The sequence below is a fragment of the Suhomyces tanzawaensis genome (assembly GCF_001661415.1).
Source record: "Suhomyces tanzawaensis NRRL Y-17324 unplaced genomic scaffold CANTAscaffold_3, whole genome shotgun sequence".
Lineage (NCBI taxonomy): Eukaryota > Fungi > Ascomycota > Pichiomycetes > Serinales > Debaryomycetaceae > Suhomyces > Suhomyces tanzawaensis.
The window spans coordinates 114016-128847 of NW_017963638.1; the positions used below are offsets into that span (position 1 = coordinate 114016).

The following is a 14832-nucleotide window of genomic DNA, read 5'->3' on the forward strand; positions in this document are numbered from 1 at the left end:
CAACGTTTAATAAAGAAATACTGTGTAGTGTAAATGCCTTCGAACGGCCTGCCTTTGGTCAATTGCATGCCAACGATCGCAATCAATGATTAACAGTTGGATCTGGAGAGAGCAACTATGCCGGGGTTTGAGTGTGATAGCAGGGAGCCGTTATTTAATCCCTTGAATGCCACTGTCAAAGTGGCAGTCATTAGGTAGAAACTGCTACTTCGGTGCTTCCAGTTCAGACTCTTCCACTGGATGGTTACCCAATCCTTGTCGACAACTACTCTCACGTGCTCCTGAATATCCCGATGTATTTAATCGAACTTTTTTATACTTTTTAAATTAACATACTTACTAAAACTAGAGTTTAGGATATGTAGCTATGAAATCATTCACGATGTCCAATTTGGTCAAATCATCCCAGTGAGAAAGGGTATTGGTGGGATCTTCGATGGAATTACCCACATTTAAATAGTTTAAAACAATCTCATAGATCAAATAATACTGTCTCAAATTCTGTACCATTGAAATCCGTTGTCTTCTAAAATTATTGACAATCTGGTGGATTGGATCGGAGTTCAATTCTTGGGAATTGTTATTCTTCAAGATATTGATCACGGTGTCAATGGCCCCGAACGTACCAGTTCTACCACAACCAGCAGAACAATGGATGACAGTAGGATAATTACAATCCTCTTGGATTTGCATCTTTTCCAATATGTAGTACTTCAACTGAACTAATTGAATGATGTCCAATGGGGTGGAAATAGTACCCATATCCGGCCATGATAATAAATGCATTTGAAGCACATTGTGAGAAAAGGTTGGTCCTCCAGCAACATTGCTCATAGTCATGGAGAAGGATCTAAGTATCAAGTGGTCGCTTACTCTAACTTCTCCTGTAAGTTTCAAGTTAATCACATCCTGGTTCGAACGGTAAACACCCGATTTCCAAAATGGCGAACACTTCATGACACCATTTTCAATCTCATCGGTCAATGACATCACAATAGGGCTTCTAGCTGTAATAATACACTTCCAGAAGTCACCCATAGTTTGTTCCAAAGGACCTTGAGTAGCAATGAACTTCAAGTGAGACAAGACTTGAGGCGTGACTTTAGAATAGTCTTCCAAGTTTGAAATAGGATCCAAGTAAGAAGCATTGATATAATCGTCATCACTAGGAATATCAGTTGTACTGGTGGGACCATTGAGATCACCCAATTTAACCCTTGAGTGCTCGAAAAGAAAAATGTCCTTGTATCTGTTCTTATGGCCATATTCAATTCCACAACTAATTGTTGGAACAACTTCATCTTTGATAGGCGACAAAACCCCCTCCGAGTTCTTTAATGACAATGCTGAAATTAATCGCTTTTGTTCAAACTTTTCTAAGGCAAAGAAATCTGCATTGATTTTATTAGATTGTACCAGACCTTCTAATACGGAAGACTTCAACCATTCCGGCAAGTGTGATTTATCCTTAGGTAAATTCTGTAATTTGAATAAATTGGATGCATTCTGATTCAAAGTTGATGAAGACGATGACCCAGAAAAGTCGAAAGGATTTGAATTCATGCTGTATAATTCTTCGTTGTGTCTGATTTTGAAAACGTTACCTCCGGTAAGTTTAGGCAAAGAGAAGTTGGAGAGAATGGGAGTTGAACTATCCACAGTGTCAAAGTCAATGCTTGTCGAATGACGCTTCAAATCGTGGTTAGACTTATGAATAGCTGACAAGTCGGCTAATGACTGAGCCCTGTTCTTGGGGATAGCCAGAAGCTGTGGAGCAAACCCACTAGGATTATTTTCGTGAGCACTCGAAGTATTAATGTTACTTGTTGAAGATGGATTCTGTAAAGTGGTTGGTGCTGGCCTTAAGTTGGAATTGACGTTTTTATTCAAGAATGACGGGGTATTGCTAACGGCATCTGGGTTTCCCGACGATGTGCTGCCCTCTTCGAACAAGTGGGAATATTGTTCATTGAAATGGGATAAGTTGGCATCAATCAAGTAAATCGAGTGCTTGGTATCAACAAATAAAGGACTGTTAACAAACTTGTTGCACATGTGATACAAGTTGGCAGAATTTTCATAATAATCGTAGATAAAGACTTTTCCGTTCAGAGTAGCAAAAAGGTCTTTGAACTGCAACTTTTCATAAGCTGGTAAGGAGTTAATGCAGCGATGTAAATTAAAGTTGGGTCGCTTCAACAAGGTCGAAGGCAAGCAAACATTCAACGCAGTTTTCAAATGGGATTTTACATAGTCAGCAAAAGGTCTGATATCAATCACCAAAAGGGGATCGCTGTTGGAACGTAAAGACAAGTCAGCCTCAGCTTCAGAAATGTACTTAATGCTGGTAGAACTGAGGTTTTCAATTTGTTGTCTGTAATTCATAGTTGGTAGCGAGTGTAATCTTTTGAGCTGTTCGTGCTTGATGGAGTCCAACGACAATTCGTTCTGCAAGGATATGATTGGCAACGTGAACTGCTTCTTAACAGGGGGTGCTTGGATGGCATGCGAATAGTTTTGGGATGAAGATGGCGTGGCGGTGTGAAAAGGAAATGAAGACTCTGTTGCAGAGGATGCTTTGTTTGACTCGATCTCTTCGCTTTCACGGCAAGAGAGCAAGCCGGTGGAGGGAATGATATCGTTGGAGGATGCGGATTGGGACTTGTTGGATCGCCTGGGAAGGTTGAGCTTCAAGGTCTGGGAGCTGAACTTGTACGACTTGCGTTCGTTCTGGTGGCGGTGGAAGTCGATATCCTGGACTTTGTCGGACTCATTCTCGGTGTCGTCGACCAAGGTGTCTGTGGATGCGATCGAGTTTGTGCGCAAGCTCTTGCCAAAGCTGTTCTCGTAGATGGTGAGGTCCGAGGTGTTGGATGTGATGGAGCTGATGGAGTCGTTGATGGACTTGTGGGCGGTGGTGAGCTTGGCCTTGGGTCCCGATGGATGGAGGCTGGGAGGCTTCTGGGCGTGCTGGCTCGGTATGATTCTTGAGGATGGTGGCCCAGGATGGGGGAACGAGTTCTTGACGTCAGCTTTCATGGTGAAGTAGTCCACGGGAGTGTCCCTAGGGCTGTTAGTAGAAGGAAACGTGAAGTTCGGCGACGCGCAGATGGACGGGGACGAGCTCATGGTGGGGTCAGATTGGTGGGTAGGTTGTTTGGTGATATATGGGTTTGATGGGGAAATTCTGTAGACTAAAGCGTTTGGTGGCTGCAGTGTTTATGAGCTTTGGTGGCTAGACCGTTGCTGATGTTTGTGCTAAGCTGGTGTGATGACCAATCTTAGACGTGGTGGGGGACAATACAATAGCAAAAACCGAGCAGTGGGGGACAGCACGACGGAGAAGTTGCAGAGTGGGGAACCGCAAGCCAAACAGGAGAGTTGTGTAGGCCTGTGGTGGTGGAGGTAATGGCAGGGAGGAGTCTGCGGACAGAATGTGTGCCAAGGTAGGCGGAGCGCGATGGAAAGGGTGAGCAGGTGGATGCGGGCGCGAGGATAGAGGCTCTGGCGCAAGGATGGAGGGACTGAGGGAGCAAGGATGGATGGCCCAGGAAGTGGCAGGGCTTTATAAAAAGAGGTGTATTTGTTTATGAGAATAAAGATAGATATTGGTGACTGGAGATCTAAAGTGACAGTGCCAAAGTGACAGTGACGGAATTTCTTTTACGGTGGTGCAGTGCCGGGGTTTCCCAAGGTGGCGATAGTGGGCTAGGGAGAAGGTGCCAGGTGCCTTGGCGGAAGGAGTGCGTCTGAACGGGCGAGGTGCAGAAATGCGCACCGGGGGCAGGATACCGAAGGTGGCAGACAGCGCCAGCGGGGGGATGAGGTCATGGCGCGTTACGAGCGAACAGTTGCCTCCAGCGCACTGCCGGGACAGCGGTTGCCACCAGGAGGTGGCCGGATGTCCGCTGAAACAGGTGAAACTGGCCACCCACCAGGGAGGCACAGACAATCATGGTTGTCTCAGTCAGAGTAATAATTATGCACTGCCTCCTAAGTGAGTGACGGCGCGCCGCGTTAACTGTTAGATCTGAGATCCCCATGATGTCACTGTGCGTGGGCCTACATATCTCGCCGGAAAAGACCTCAGTCTAGAACCAGCGCGCCCTGTCGCGCCCCCCGGCACGGATGCGGGCCCGCATATGTTCCCAGACACTAGGCGATGGGAGATGTCTATTGCGTCATATCTCTTCTAAAAATAGTGGCTGCCATCAACTGGTTTCGCAGCTGCGATACTCACTCCACGGTTTGTCCAAGTCGTAGGTGTCGCCCTTCTTGTTGTACCTGGCCTCCACCACCACCGGCACCATCTGTCCTGTCTGCAACCCCCACTTGCGGTGGTGCACCACCTTCAACACCGATTTGATCAACCCCGAGTGCGACACCACTGACACCACTACACTGGGGTCATGGAGAAAAATGTCGTTGAGGAGCTGCTGGGCCCGGTACTTACGGTGCTGCGACGACTCGTGCCTGTCGGGCACCCAGCGATCGTCAAACTGGCTGAATCCAGCCTCGAAATCGGCAAACCCATAGTTGCGCTGGAGGTACTCTTTGTTGTGACGCTTGCTCTCGGTGCCGATACCGTAGGTTTCACGAGCCAACTCCTTGATCACGGGACGGGTGGTGGCAAGCTTGCTCCAGAGAATTTCCCACGTCTGGAGGGTCCTTCGCAAGGGCGACACGTAGTAGGACTGGGGGATGGGCACCCCGTCGCTGGCCACGCGCGACGCCCACGCTTGTTGGAAGCTGGTGAGCTGTTGCACGCCTGAAGGCGTCAATTCGGCGTCGTACCACTCCACGGTGCTGTTCCCGTTCAACACCTGCCAGTAGCACGCCCACTGGTCGGAGGGATAGTCTGCAGGAGCCACGTTATGCCAGCCCTCTCCGTGACGCTGCAAGAACAATAGTTTATATTTGCGATGGGGGTGCTGAGCGTTCAACGCCTGCAACTCCGCAACCAACTCGGTCCAAGTGGTGTTGGGGTAGAGTCCGAAGTCTTGGCTAACGTCGAAAGTGGCGTCGTCGGTAGTGGGGTCGTCCTGCTTGAAATAGTGGGTGAGCACCTCGTAATGGGGGCCCTTATTGTGATGATGCAGAAGCGGCTGCTGCAAATCGTTTTGGGACAAGCCCAAAATTACCTGGCCCAGCGCCCCGTACAGAAGGGCTAGGGCACCCACAAGCGTCGCAAGAGCAGTCTGGGGCTTCATCTTGGTGGCATCGCATGGTTGGGGCCGCTATTTATACCCTGGTGGACCAGCACGTGTCCCCGCTCCACGTTGGCCAATTCACCTGACAACTGGCCCTGATGGTTATCTCGCCTTTCTGGAGGAGCATTTCCTCAGACTGCCTGACTTGGCACCTGCTTGCCATTTGACGGCTGCCTCGCATGCACATACACATTTGGCATATTTTATTATTTTAGGTTCTCCTTCCCCCAATTGGTTTCTTCCACGCTCCGCTCACACGCACGGCAGAACCATCCTAATTGGAAATCGGGTGGGTGCTGCCACAAAGTCCCGCAAACCTCCACAAAATGCGTTTCCAAATGGCTCCATCTATCTCACGTCTACTGATATCTGATGTCCAAGATCTATAATGATTCCTACATCTACTGCCCCAAACTGGCGACCCACCGAACCCTAGACGGGTTTTCCGCCAATTCGGTCCATCACTTGTCCCAGCTCTACTTTTGCCCCTCGTGCCAGGCCCACAAATCACGCTACGACTGCTACCACAATATTGAGTGCAAGTTTTGCTCCCATTGCATCACAGACTACTCCCACACCTCCAATGACACCCAAAGGTGTGCCAAAAACTGCTTCGTGTGTCCGTCGTGCACCTCGTCGTTGACCATCTTCATCACTGATCACCAAATCAACGGCAAGCTAGGCAAGGCCTTCCAGTTCTCGTGTGTGTACTGTACGTACACATATCAGTCTGGCGTCATCACCAGCCCCAAATCATTGCATTCCATCATCAGCTCGGAAAAGAAAGAAGCCCAGCACCAGACCTTCTACAAGTACCAGCAACAGCTTTCGACCGCGTCAGATGCGCCAGTGAAACAGTCGGAAACAAGGTTGAAAAACTTGTCGTTATCAAATATCTCTCGAACACCGGATAGTCCCATCGATACACTAGGACCAGAAGATATATCTGAGGTAAGAAACAGGGTAGAGATAACGACACATCCCGACCATTCCAACCAGTACCCTGTGGCCCGGAAATTGACCGTGAAAAAGTCCTACAAGTGTTTGAACTGCAACACGTTCCTCCTTCTTCCCCACACAGAAGACGGCCTATTACCAACCACAAATAAGCTCAGAGTCAAATTCAATGCTGTGGATTACATGCCGTCTATAAAGTTGACCAACACTATATCTCCTACCATTCTCACCACGCCCCCAACTGAAACAAGGAACTTGCAATTGGAGTGCCGACGTACCTTCTTAATCAACCTAATGAACCCGCTAGAGGTAGACATGAAGATCCATGTGGGTAGTCTGCCGTACATTGCCGACAACTTCATTACTGGGGGAAACAAACTGAAATTCAAAGTAGAGTTGAGCATCCCCATTCCTGACATCGTTATCAAATCATCAGGTTCGACCAAGAACCTCATCAAAACTATTCCCACCGCATGCTTGACTACCAAGAACACTATATCGAAAGCAGAGCTCATTTCACGAATGGGAAGTGCATTATTCAAGGAAAAACCTGAGGATACCCTGGACGTATCGGAATCTTCTGAATCGCTAGTTGCTCAAGGAGCTGGCTGGAGTCTGATCCCACTTTTTATTTCTGTGCAAATGAATGATGAGACCGACACTTGGGACTCCAGCGATCTACTTGACATTAAAATTCCACTTTATATCACTGTGCAGGCGGAGTTGCCCCAGGCAATCAAGGTATTAAAGCTTTCAAAACAGAACTTGTCCTATGGATATTGGAATGTTATTGATATAGGCACATACCAAGTTACCAAATAGATAAAAATATCGAATCACTACTAATCTTGTAGCCTTAGAAGTCCAACACCAATATTCCTGCAATTTTCTCTAGATGTCTTGAGTCCAAAGTATCATTTGTATATTCGTTATTAGCACCCAATTGATCCTGGGTGCTTGGCTCATTAATTTCGGGATCAATATCATCATCAAAGACTTCTTCCTCTAATGCATCCTGGGTCTCCCCTGGTTGGGTCTGCTTAAATTCAACGTTGTCAATACCGTCGACCTTGGTCAAGGAATCCCCTTCCAACACTCTTTCTTCGTTCGATCTCAACACTGCTTCATTGACGAAGAGCTTGATGTATTCCGACGCCAATTCCAATGTGGAACGCGTGATTTGCGTGTCGGCATTTTTGAATGCAACTTCTTTAAAGAGCCTGCCGATAGTTTCAATCGGAATGGTAGTTTCGGACATGTTGATGGGCTGTGAAGACCCATCTGGGGTGCCAATATTTGATAGTGACGCGATCACGTGAGACTGCGTACTAGAAGAGATGAATCTCCTTGAAAAGCTACAGATATAGATTTTTGTGTATAATATCTAGTGAGTTCACATCAAAGTGCTTACGCTGAATAAGACTACACGATAAATGCAGGCAACACTTCACTTCTTCGCTTCTCAATTGTAATCTGCTATTTAATGAGACTGTATTTGCTCAAAACTAAATGTAATCCAACTTCTCTGATTAATGTATGTAAATATCGATAGAATTAAAAACCATTTTGAGGAATTACGCCAATGTCATCACAAAAGCTCAAAAACTGTAATGCACTCTTTTGACAGATTTCTACAAATTTATCAATTTTTACTCAAAGTCCATTAAAAGTGCCCAACAAAATTGCACGATTGCGATCAAGAGAAAATGTTCGAGCAAAACCTTTATGCATAGCCAATAAACATCAACTTCTAACACCCTATAAATAAGCCTGACTAATTTCAACAGCTATACGCTATATAAGGCCTCTCTAAAGTTTTTAGGAGGGCCCTGCCTGATTCTCTTTTTTGCAATCACACCCGGCATTTTGTGTAAGTCTAGATTTTGGTCACGTGACATAGTGTATGGGCAACACTCGCCTCCTATCGGAGAGCTAGCCTAAACAGTGACCTTTTATTGCCTTCCAATTATTCTCCTGCAACTGTCTAATATCTCATAGTTAGGATGGAAGATCATGAAAAACTGGTCCCCGAGCAGTTAGTACAACCGACAACTACAAATGACTCAGTGGCGACTTCGGAGCCCACTCAGCCTGGCCCATATCAGGCTTCGAAGGAGAATCAAAAGGAAAGTTTGATGAAGAAGTTGGAGCAAATACCATTAAAACAGCTTAAGGAGATCATAACGAATCAGATCGACCTAGAAATAAGATTAAAGCATCAAGAGTTGAAGCTCACAGAGTCTGAAATTGGCAAGATAGAGTCGCAAATGCTAGTCCTTCGTAAGTTCTTCGATATACCGAATGATTTAAAGATCAGCAGCGAGCCTAACGAGTTTACCTTAAAGTACTTTGATGTGTTAAACAAGTCGTTGGCAGTAAGATTCAATGATTTACAAAGACAGCAGCTGGTAGGCTTCGGAGATCCACACTATAGTTATGGGGGCAAAGGACTATTCAAGCCGGATTTCCTCGCTGGTGAAAACCAAGGTGGATTCAACGATAACGTTGGATATTCACATGATGGCTCCGGTGCACCATTTCAACAAGGAGGGGGATATAGAACAAGATCTACTACATCCTCATTGAGGCCTTCATATTCATCAGTCTCTGGTCCCTCAGGCCAGTCAGTTAATAAATTGAACCATCAAAATCTCGGATGTCTATACCGAAGAACAGACGGCATTATCGTCAAGTTAACATGTCCCGATTGTCAAAGAAGTAACTTTTCCTCAGCCCAAGGATTTCTCAATCATAGCAGAATAGCTCATGCTAAAGAGTATACCTCGCAAGATGCTGCTGCATTAAAGTGTGGAGAAATATTACCACAAATTAAGCAAGACCCGGAGGGAGAAGCAAGCATTCAGAGCTTAAAGGATAAAAACCTAGATCCCAACAAGAACTTGAATGTCAATGAGATCTATTTCAATGGTTTGAGCAATACATTAAACACAGTTCACGACAGTATATCGAAACCATCGCAAGTCGATAAAAAATCACCTTCTGTGGAAGCAAAATCAAACTCTGACTCGCCCAAACCAGCTAGCACTCCAAAAGAAAGCGAGTTGCTCAAAAAGGTGATCAAAGAAGGTAAAATAAAAAAAGAAGATTATCAGCAAATGATTGCTGAAGCTAAAGAAACCATCCCTAATGCTCATCTCTTCGAGAACGAAGTAGACGAGGATGAATCCAATACAGACTTGACCCCGCCAGCAGAGCAAACGGATTTGAGAAGCAAGTTGAAGAGAAGAACTTCTAGAGGAGGAATTAACATAAGCGCACCCATAGATCTTTCGGGATCAGCTGCAGTTCTGGAAGGCGAAAAAGAACTTGATTCAAAACCTTCCAGTGACAAGGACACAAAGAGAAGAAAGAAAAATTGACTCTAAATAAGTCAACCCATCTAGTGGAACCCTTTGATAGGATTTCCAGAGGCTACTCATAGTTATGCGATTAATATATTTAAGTATATCGATACACTTCAACCCACATTCTGTACTGCACACAACACCGACCGCGATAAAAATTTTTGTTTAGGAAGCTCATCTCTTACTACTACAAGCCATCGAGAATCAACAGGCTCATCTCCGAACTAACTATCATGTCAAGCGGACCCTTCATTTGTGCCAAGTTTGACCCCAGCAAGACCTTCTTGGCTTCTGGGCATATTGCTTTGGACACCCATCAAATCAAAGTCCAATCAGTAAACCCATCCCAATCACCACTCAATACTTCATTCAACCTTGACAAGTCCAGCAAGCTTACCCAGATATCATGGATCCCCTCAGCTGGTGAACAGCATATTTTAGCATTAAGTTTGACCAAGGGTTCGATCCTTATCTATTCTCCTTCGAGTAATGAAATTATCACTGAATTAACTACCCCAAGCCATGCATCTATCTTGGACTTCCATTTCTCATTATACACCCAGTCAGCATGGTCTTGTGACAATGGTGGATCTATCTATGAATGGGATGTCGTGAATCATAAGTTGTTACAAAGCTTCAATATTAATGATGTGTTGGAAAACGCAGAAACCATCAATAGAATCTCAAGTGTGATGTATAATGAAAAGCCATGCCTCTTGATAGGATCACATTCTATCTATTTGATTGATATCTCTTCCCGTCAAATAATAAAGACTTTCCCTGGTCATATCCAACCAATCAACTCCATTTTACCAGTTCCAAATGACCCAGACTTGTTCTTGACAAGCGCTAAAGGTGACAGATTCATTAACCTTTACTCTATCTCAAAGGGAACTACAAGATCGGTCTTTGTATCTCAAGTTTCTGTGTTAGACATGGATCTTGGTGTTCAAGGTGAAAAATCCTTGTTGACAAGTATCAATGAAAATGGTAACTTAGAAGTGTTCAACAATCCATTGAGTTTGTTAATTCCCACTGCATCCTCCGCACAGCAAGCAAAGAAGAAGAGAAGACAGGCTGCTCAAATCCAATCCAGGCCTTCTAACGGAACTGTCAAGTTGTCGAGACCAGAAACCGAAATCAAGAACCCTAATGATTCTAACTTGATGATCAACTGTATTAGTGTGTCTGGTGATTCCATTTTGGTCACCTGGTTGGAGAATGGTAACGTGCCATACTTCGATTCTATTAAGTGGATCGACGAATCAGGAACTTCCTTAATCGAGTCTGACAAGGTTGTACTCAAATCTAGACCAAACCTCAAACCAACTAGTCATACTTCATTTGGCCATGATGTTGCATCAGCTAAAATTTATGAGGAAACGCATACTATTGTTAGTGATGGTAACAACTACAAAGATATCGATTACAACGAGGATGAGGTCAGTGAGACCTTAGCTGATAAGTTAGAAAAACTCACTACTGATCAACAACCTAAAAAGAACCGCACCAAGAAAAAGTTGGGAACCAAGACAGGAACTTTAACCATCGTTTTAGCACAATCCTTAAGAAATAATGACCATGCATTGTTAGAAACTGTTTTGAGCAACAGAGATCCGCAAGTTATTCAAAACACTATCAAGAAGCTTGATTCTTCTTTAGCAGTTATCTTGTTGGATAAATTGTCTGAAAAGATTCAACGTCAAGCAAGCAAATTTGATCAATTAAACTATTGGTTGAAGTGGATTGTGATTATTCATGGAACTGTTTTAGCATCGTTACCTAACTTAAGCATCAAGCTCGCCAACTTGCACTCGGTGTTAATTAAGAAGGCTAACACTTTACCAAGATTGTTGGAATTGCAAGGAAGATTGAACATGTTATATCAACAAAATGACTTGAAGAGAGAAATCTTAATTCAAGAGTACGAGCAAGATCAAGAGGACGAAGAAAGCGATGTTGAATACAACGAAGACATAGATGATGCTGAGGCTATGGGTATCATCGAAGAAGATGAATCCGACCAAGATATTGACATGGATGGACATGACGATTTTGAAGAAGAAAGCGACTTCGAGGAAGAGGAGGACGAAGATTTGCAAGCTGCCATTGATTTGGACGGCCCTGAAGAAGAGGAGGAAGAGTAATCTTAATAGACCATCCTAAATAGGATATGTACAATATTGCGATAGAATAATTTGATATGTAGTCCTATTTTTTTACTAACTAGCCGACTCAAATTTTGGATGCTAGTTGCTAAAGGTCAATCACAGCTCTGATACAGTCTCCGTGGTGCATGTCATCGAAGGCAGTGTTGATCTTGGACAACTCGTGTCTGTGAGTGATGAACTCGTCGACCTTCAACTTTCCTTGCATGTAGTCTTCGACTATGCCTGGCAATTGAGTTCTACCCTTGACACCACCGAAAGCAGCACCCTTCCAGACTCTACCAGTGACCAATTGGAAAGGTCTGGTGGCGATTTCCTTACCAGCAGCAGCAACACCAATGATGATGGATTGACCCCAACCCTTGTGACAAGCTTCCAAAGCGTCTCTCATGACTTGGGTGTTACCAGTACAGTCGAAAGTAAAGTCACAACCACCGTCGGTGAGCTCAACAAGCTTGCTGACGATAGAGGTGCCCTCAGGAAGCTTGGTTGGGTTGACGAAGTCGGTGGCACCAAACTTGGTGGCCCATTCGGCCTTCTTGTCGTTGATATCAACGACAATAATCTTGGAGGCTTGTCTTTCAAGCGCACCTTGAACAACGGACAAACCGACACATCCAGCACCGAAGACGGCAACAGTGTCGCCCTTTTGGACGTTGGCAGTGATGGTGGCAGCACCGTAACCAGTAGTAATACCACATCCTAACAAACAAGTTCTGTCAGGCTTGGCTTCTGGGTTGACTGCAACCACAGAAATATCAGCGACCACTGTGTATTGGGAGAAGGTGGAGCATCCCATGAAGTGAAGCAAGTCCTTGCCCTTGCACTTGAATCTGGAGGTGCCGTCTGGCATGACACCTTGGCCCTGAGTGACTCTGATCTTTTGACACAAGTTGGTCTTACCAGACTTGCAGAACTTACATTCACGACATTCTGGGGTATACAATGCAACGACACTGTCACCGACCTTGACGTTGGTGACACCTTCACCCACAGACTCGACGATACCAGCACCTTCGTGTCCTAAAATGACTGGGAAAGCACCCTCTGGGTCAACACCACTCAAGGTGTAGGCATCAGTGTGGCACACACCAGTGTGAAGGATCTTGATACGAACTTCGTGGGCCTTTGGTGGGCCGACTTCGATGTCCTCGATGGTCAATGGCTTGCCTGCTTCCCAAGCAACTGCAGCCTTGCAGTGGATTGTCTAATATTAGTATAACTGCCAGGGTGTTTTCGCCAGAGTATTTAAACAGAACCATGGCTAGGATCTCGTAATCTGCTCCGATACGTTGGCAGTTGCCTGTGTGCATCAAAGCCGGAATCCCCTAGCACATCCACCACCCGTTGGTGGTCCGGAGATGCTCTTGCCACTATGGTGATCGGATACCGCCTAATTCTCCAACAACAGCACTGAAAGCGTGCCAAGCACAGTACGTACCTTTCCGACGGTTGATTCGGTCATTGTGTGATTGGAATGTTTCTATAGCACTTGGATAAGATACTGGTGATGAATTCTTCTCCAAGGATTATATATCTCGGGCCCGGGAAATTCTTTCTGAATCCAGTAGTTGGTTCCACTGGGCACGACCACTAACTGGGCAACGAATCCCGTCGGATCGGGAATGATAGCGAGCTAGCGTGCGCGCTCAGTATGGCTATCCGCAGTCCTGCCCCCGCAGACACTGGCTCAGTGGGGTGTCTGAAGTGCTGTTTGCACCCACCGTGGCTACGTTGTAGAGCTAAGAGTAGTTCGGTATATTGCATATTTCTTCTATATAGGCCATCTAGTGAACTTGTGTACTCTAAATTGATTTTTATTATCAATTATACTATCTTACTTGCACCAATTGATCACCCGAACAGAACCAAGTCCATGCCAAGAATGGCACTATTACCGGCTGTGGGCCATGAGCGACCATTCTCTTGTTTTGGGGGGTATTCCTGCTGGTGGATCCCCTACAACACAGCCCCAAACCCAAACACCAACTTGATGGCCATCACGTAGACATGTTCAAATCTCTCTCTGACCCTGTCCTCTTCGCCAATCGGAATACCAGTGAACTTGACCACCATCTTGGTCTCTCCTGCTCCTTGGATCAATTGCATGTCCAACTCGGCGTAGTGTCCGGCCAACCAATCTTCCAATCTCCAGAGCTGGACAATTCTTTCGTTGGGAACCAAACGCAAAAACTTTCCAGACACAGCTCCGCTGAACAATTGGAAATCCGAACCCTCTGGAGGTGGGAACTTTGCGATCTGGGGATACGAGCGGGACCAGGCAGCGATTCTGGTGTCGTCCAACAAAGTCACGTAGATCTGCTCCGCGGTGGTGTTGAAAACGGGTTCAAGATGGAGGGTGGCAGTGTTGTACTTGGGGATGTTAGACGTCTTGGTACTGGTCTTCTCAGCAGCCTGGACTGGAGTGTAGCTCACACCAGCATCCTTTTTGGGAGCTGGCTTGGTGGCAGTGGCCAGTGCAGACGACTGGTTAGACTTGGTGAAGCTGGACTGCACCTCATCGGATGCAAGCTGGATATCGCCACTATGAGTGACAATCAAGTCGGTTCCGAACTTGGCCAAAATGGTTCTAAGCTCAGGAATCAAGTTGCGCTTGATCAAGTCACGGTAGGGCTCCGCTTCTTTGTTCTCGTTGTAAATGCTGACGTCGAACTGTATCTCGTCAGCCTCTGTGTCGTACGCCAATTCGGGAATGGTGATGGATCCACTGAACTTCTCTTCGTCGTTGTCGAGACAGGTCACGTTCAAAACCAACTTCAAGTCGAACAACGAGATCACCTTCCCCTTTCTTTGACACACTTCAACATCACCTTCCACCGATGAAACCGATTTGACAGCAGCAACTTTGCCGGCGTTGTTCACGCTGAGCCCTGCCAATTTCTCGTCGAAGTACTGCTTGGCCCAAGCCATGCAGTTCTTGTCCACCCAGTGCCAGTTGTTAGGATTGTTCACAACCATTGTCGATAGTGCTGTCGATGATAGTACCGTCTGGAGTACTTATATTGTGGTTCGTGGAAAAGTCTAGAAAATCGATTTTGTGTCATTTGCTGCGAGCCTACGCTGGACATTACAGACCCATATATTGATGTGGGGTTTATATTCGGTTCTATG

At 45.7% G+C, this 14832-nt stretch overlaps 8 protein-coding genes across 8 annotated transcripts; 3 read left to right on the forward strand and 5 right to left on the reverse strand.

Annotated features, from left to right (window-relative positions):
• Positions 1–74: 74 nt before the first annotated feature.
• Positions 75–3132, reverse strand: PTP3 (tyrosine protein phosphatase; the record flags this gene model as incomplete). Its single annotated transcript, XM_020208550.1, has 3 exons — positions 75–1822; positions 1931–2688; positions 2761–3132. 3 exons carry the CDS (start codon positions 3127–3129, stop codon positions 346–348), a joined length of 2604 nt encoding a protein of 867 aa, XP_020064707.1. The 3' UTR covers positions 75–345.
• Positions 3133–4211: 1079 nt separating this feature from the next.
• On the reverse strand, positions 4212–5210 carry CANTADRAFT_50488 (uncharacterized protein; the record flags this gene model as incomplete). Its single annotated transcript, XM_020209829.1, has 1 exon — positions 4212–5210. The coding sequence occupies one exon, from the start codon at positions 5208–5210 to the stop codon at positions 4212–4214; it is 999 nt and encodes a 332-aa protein (XP_020064708.1).
• A 372-nt stretch (positions 5211–5582) lies between these two features.
• On the forward strand, positions 5583–6989 carry CANTADRAFT_49195 (uncharacterized protein; the record flags this gene model as incomplete). Its single annotated transcript, XM_020209679.1, has 1 exon — positions 5583–6989. The coding sequence occupies one exon, from the start codon at positions 5583–5585 to the stop codon at positions 6987–6989; it is 1407 nt and encodes a 468-aa protein (XP_020064709.1).
• A 34-nt stretch (positions 6990–7023) lies between these two features.
• CANTADRAFT_5320 (uncharacterized protein) lies at positions 7024–7425 on the reverse strand (the record flags this gene model as incomplete). The annotated part of the gene is made up of 1 exon (XM_020210176.1): positions 7024–7425. One exon carries the CDS (start codon positions 7423–7425, stop codon positions 7024–7026), a length of 402 nt encoding a protein of 133 aa, XP_020064710.1.
• A 697-nt stretch (positions 7426–8122) lies between these two features.
• Positions 8123–9442, forward strand: CANTADRAFT_77925 (uncharacterized protein; the record flags this gene model as incomplete). The annotated part of the gene is made up of 2 exons (XM_020211185.1): positions 8123–8600; positions 8655–9442. Coding segments are annotated over exons 1-2 (1218 nt in total), but the record flags the coding sequence as incomplete, so codon positions are not given.
• A 323-nt stretch (positions 9443–9765) lies between these two features.
• UTP5 (Utp5p) lies at positions 9766–11679 on the forward strand (the record flags this gene model as incomplete). The annotated part of the gene is made up of 1 exon (XM_020211539.1): positions 9766–11679. The coding sequence occupies one exon, from the start codon at positions 9766–9768 to the stop codon at positions 11677–11679; it is 1914 nt and encodes a 637-aa protein (XP_020064712.1).
• A 109-nt stretch (positions 11680–11788) lies between these two features.
• On the reverse strand, positions 11789–13165 carry FDH3 (bifunctional alcohol dehydrogenase/S-(hydroxymethyl)glutathione dehydrogenase; the record flags this gene model as incomplete). The annotated part of the gene is made up of 2 exons (XM_020209703.1): positions 11789–12907; positions 13142–13165. 2 exons carry the CDS (start codon positions 13163–13165, stop codon positions 11789–11791), a joined length of 1143 nt encoding a protein of 380 aa, XP_020064713.1.
• A 494-nt stretch (positions 13166–13659) lies between these two features.
• On the reverse strand, positions 13660–14679 carry AHA1 (Aha1p; the record flags this gene model as incomplete). The annotated part of the gene is made up of 1 exon (XM_020209641.1): positions 13660–14679. The coding sequence occupies one exon, from the start codon at positions 14677–14679 to the stop codon at positions 13660–13662; it is 1020 nt and encodes a 339-aa protein (XP_020064714.1).
• Between the last annotated feature and the right edge of the window lie 153 nt (positions 14680–14832).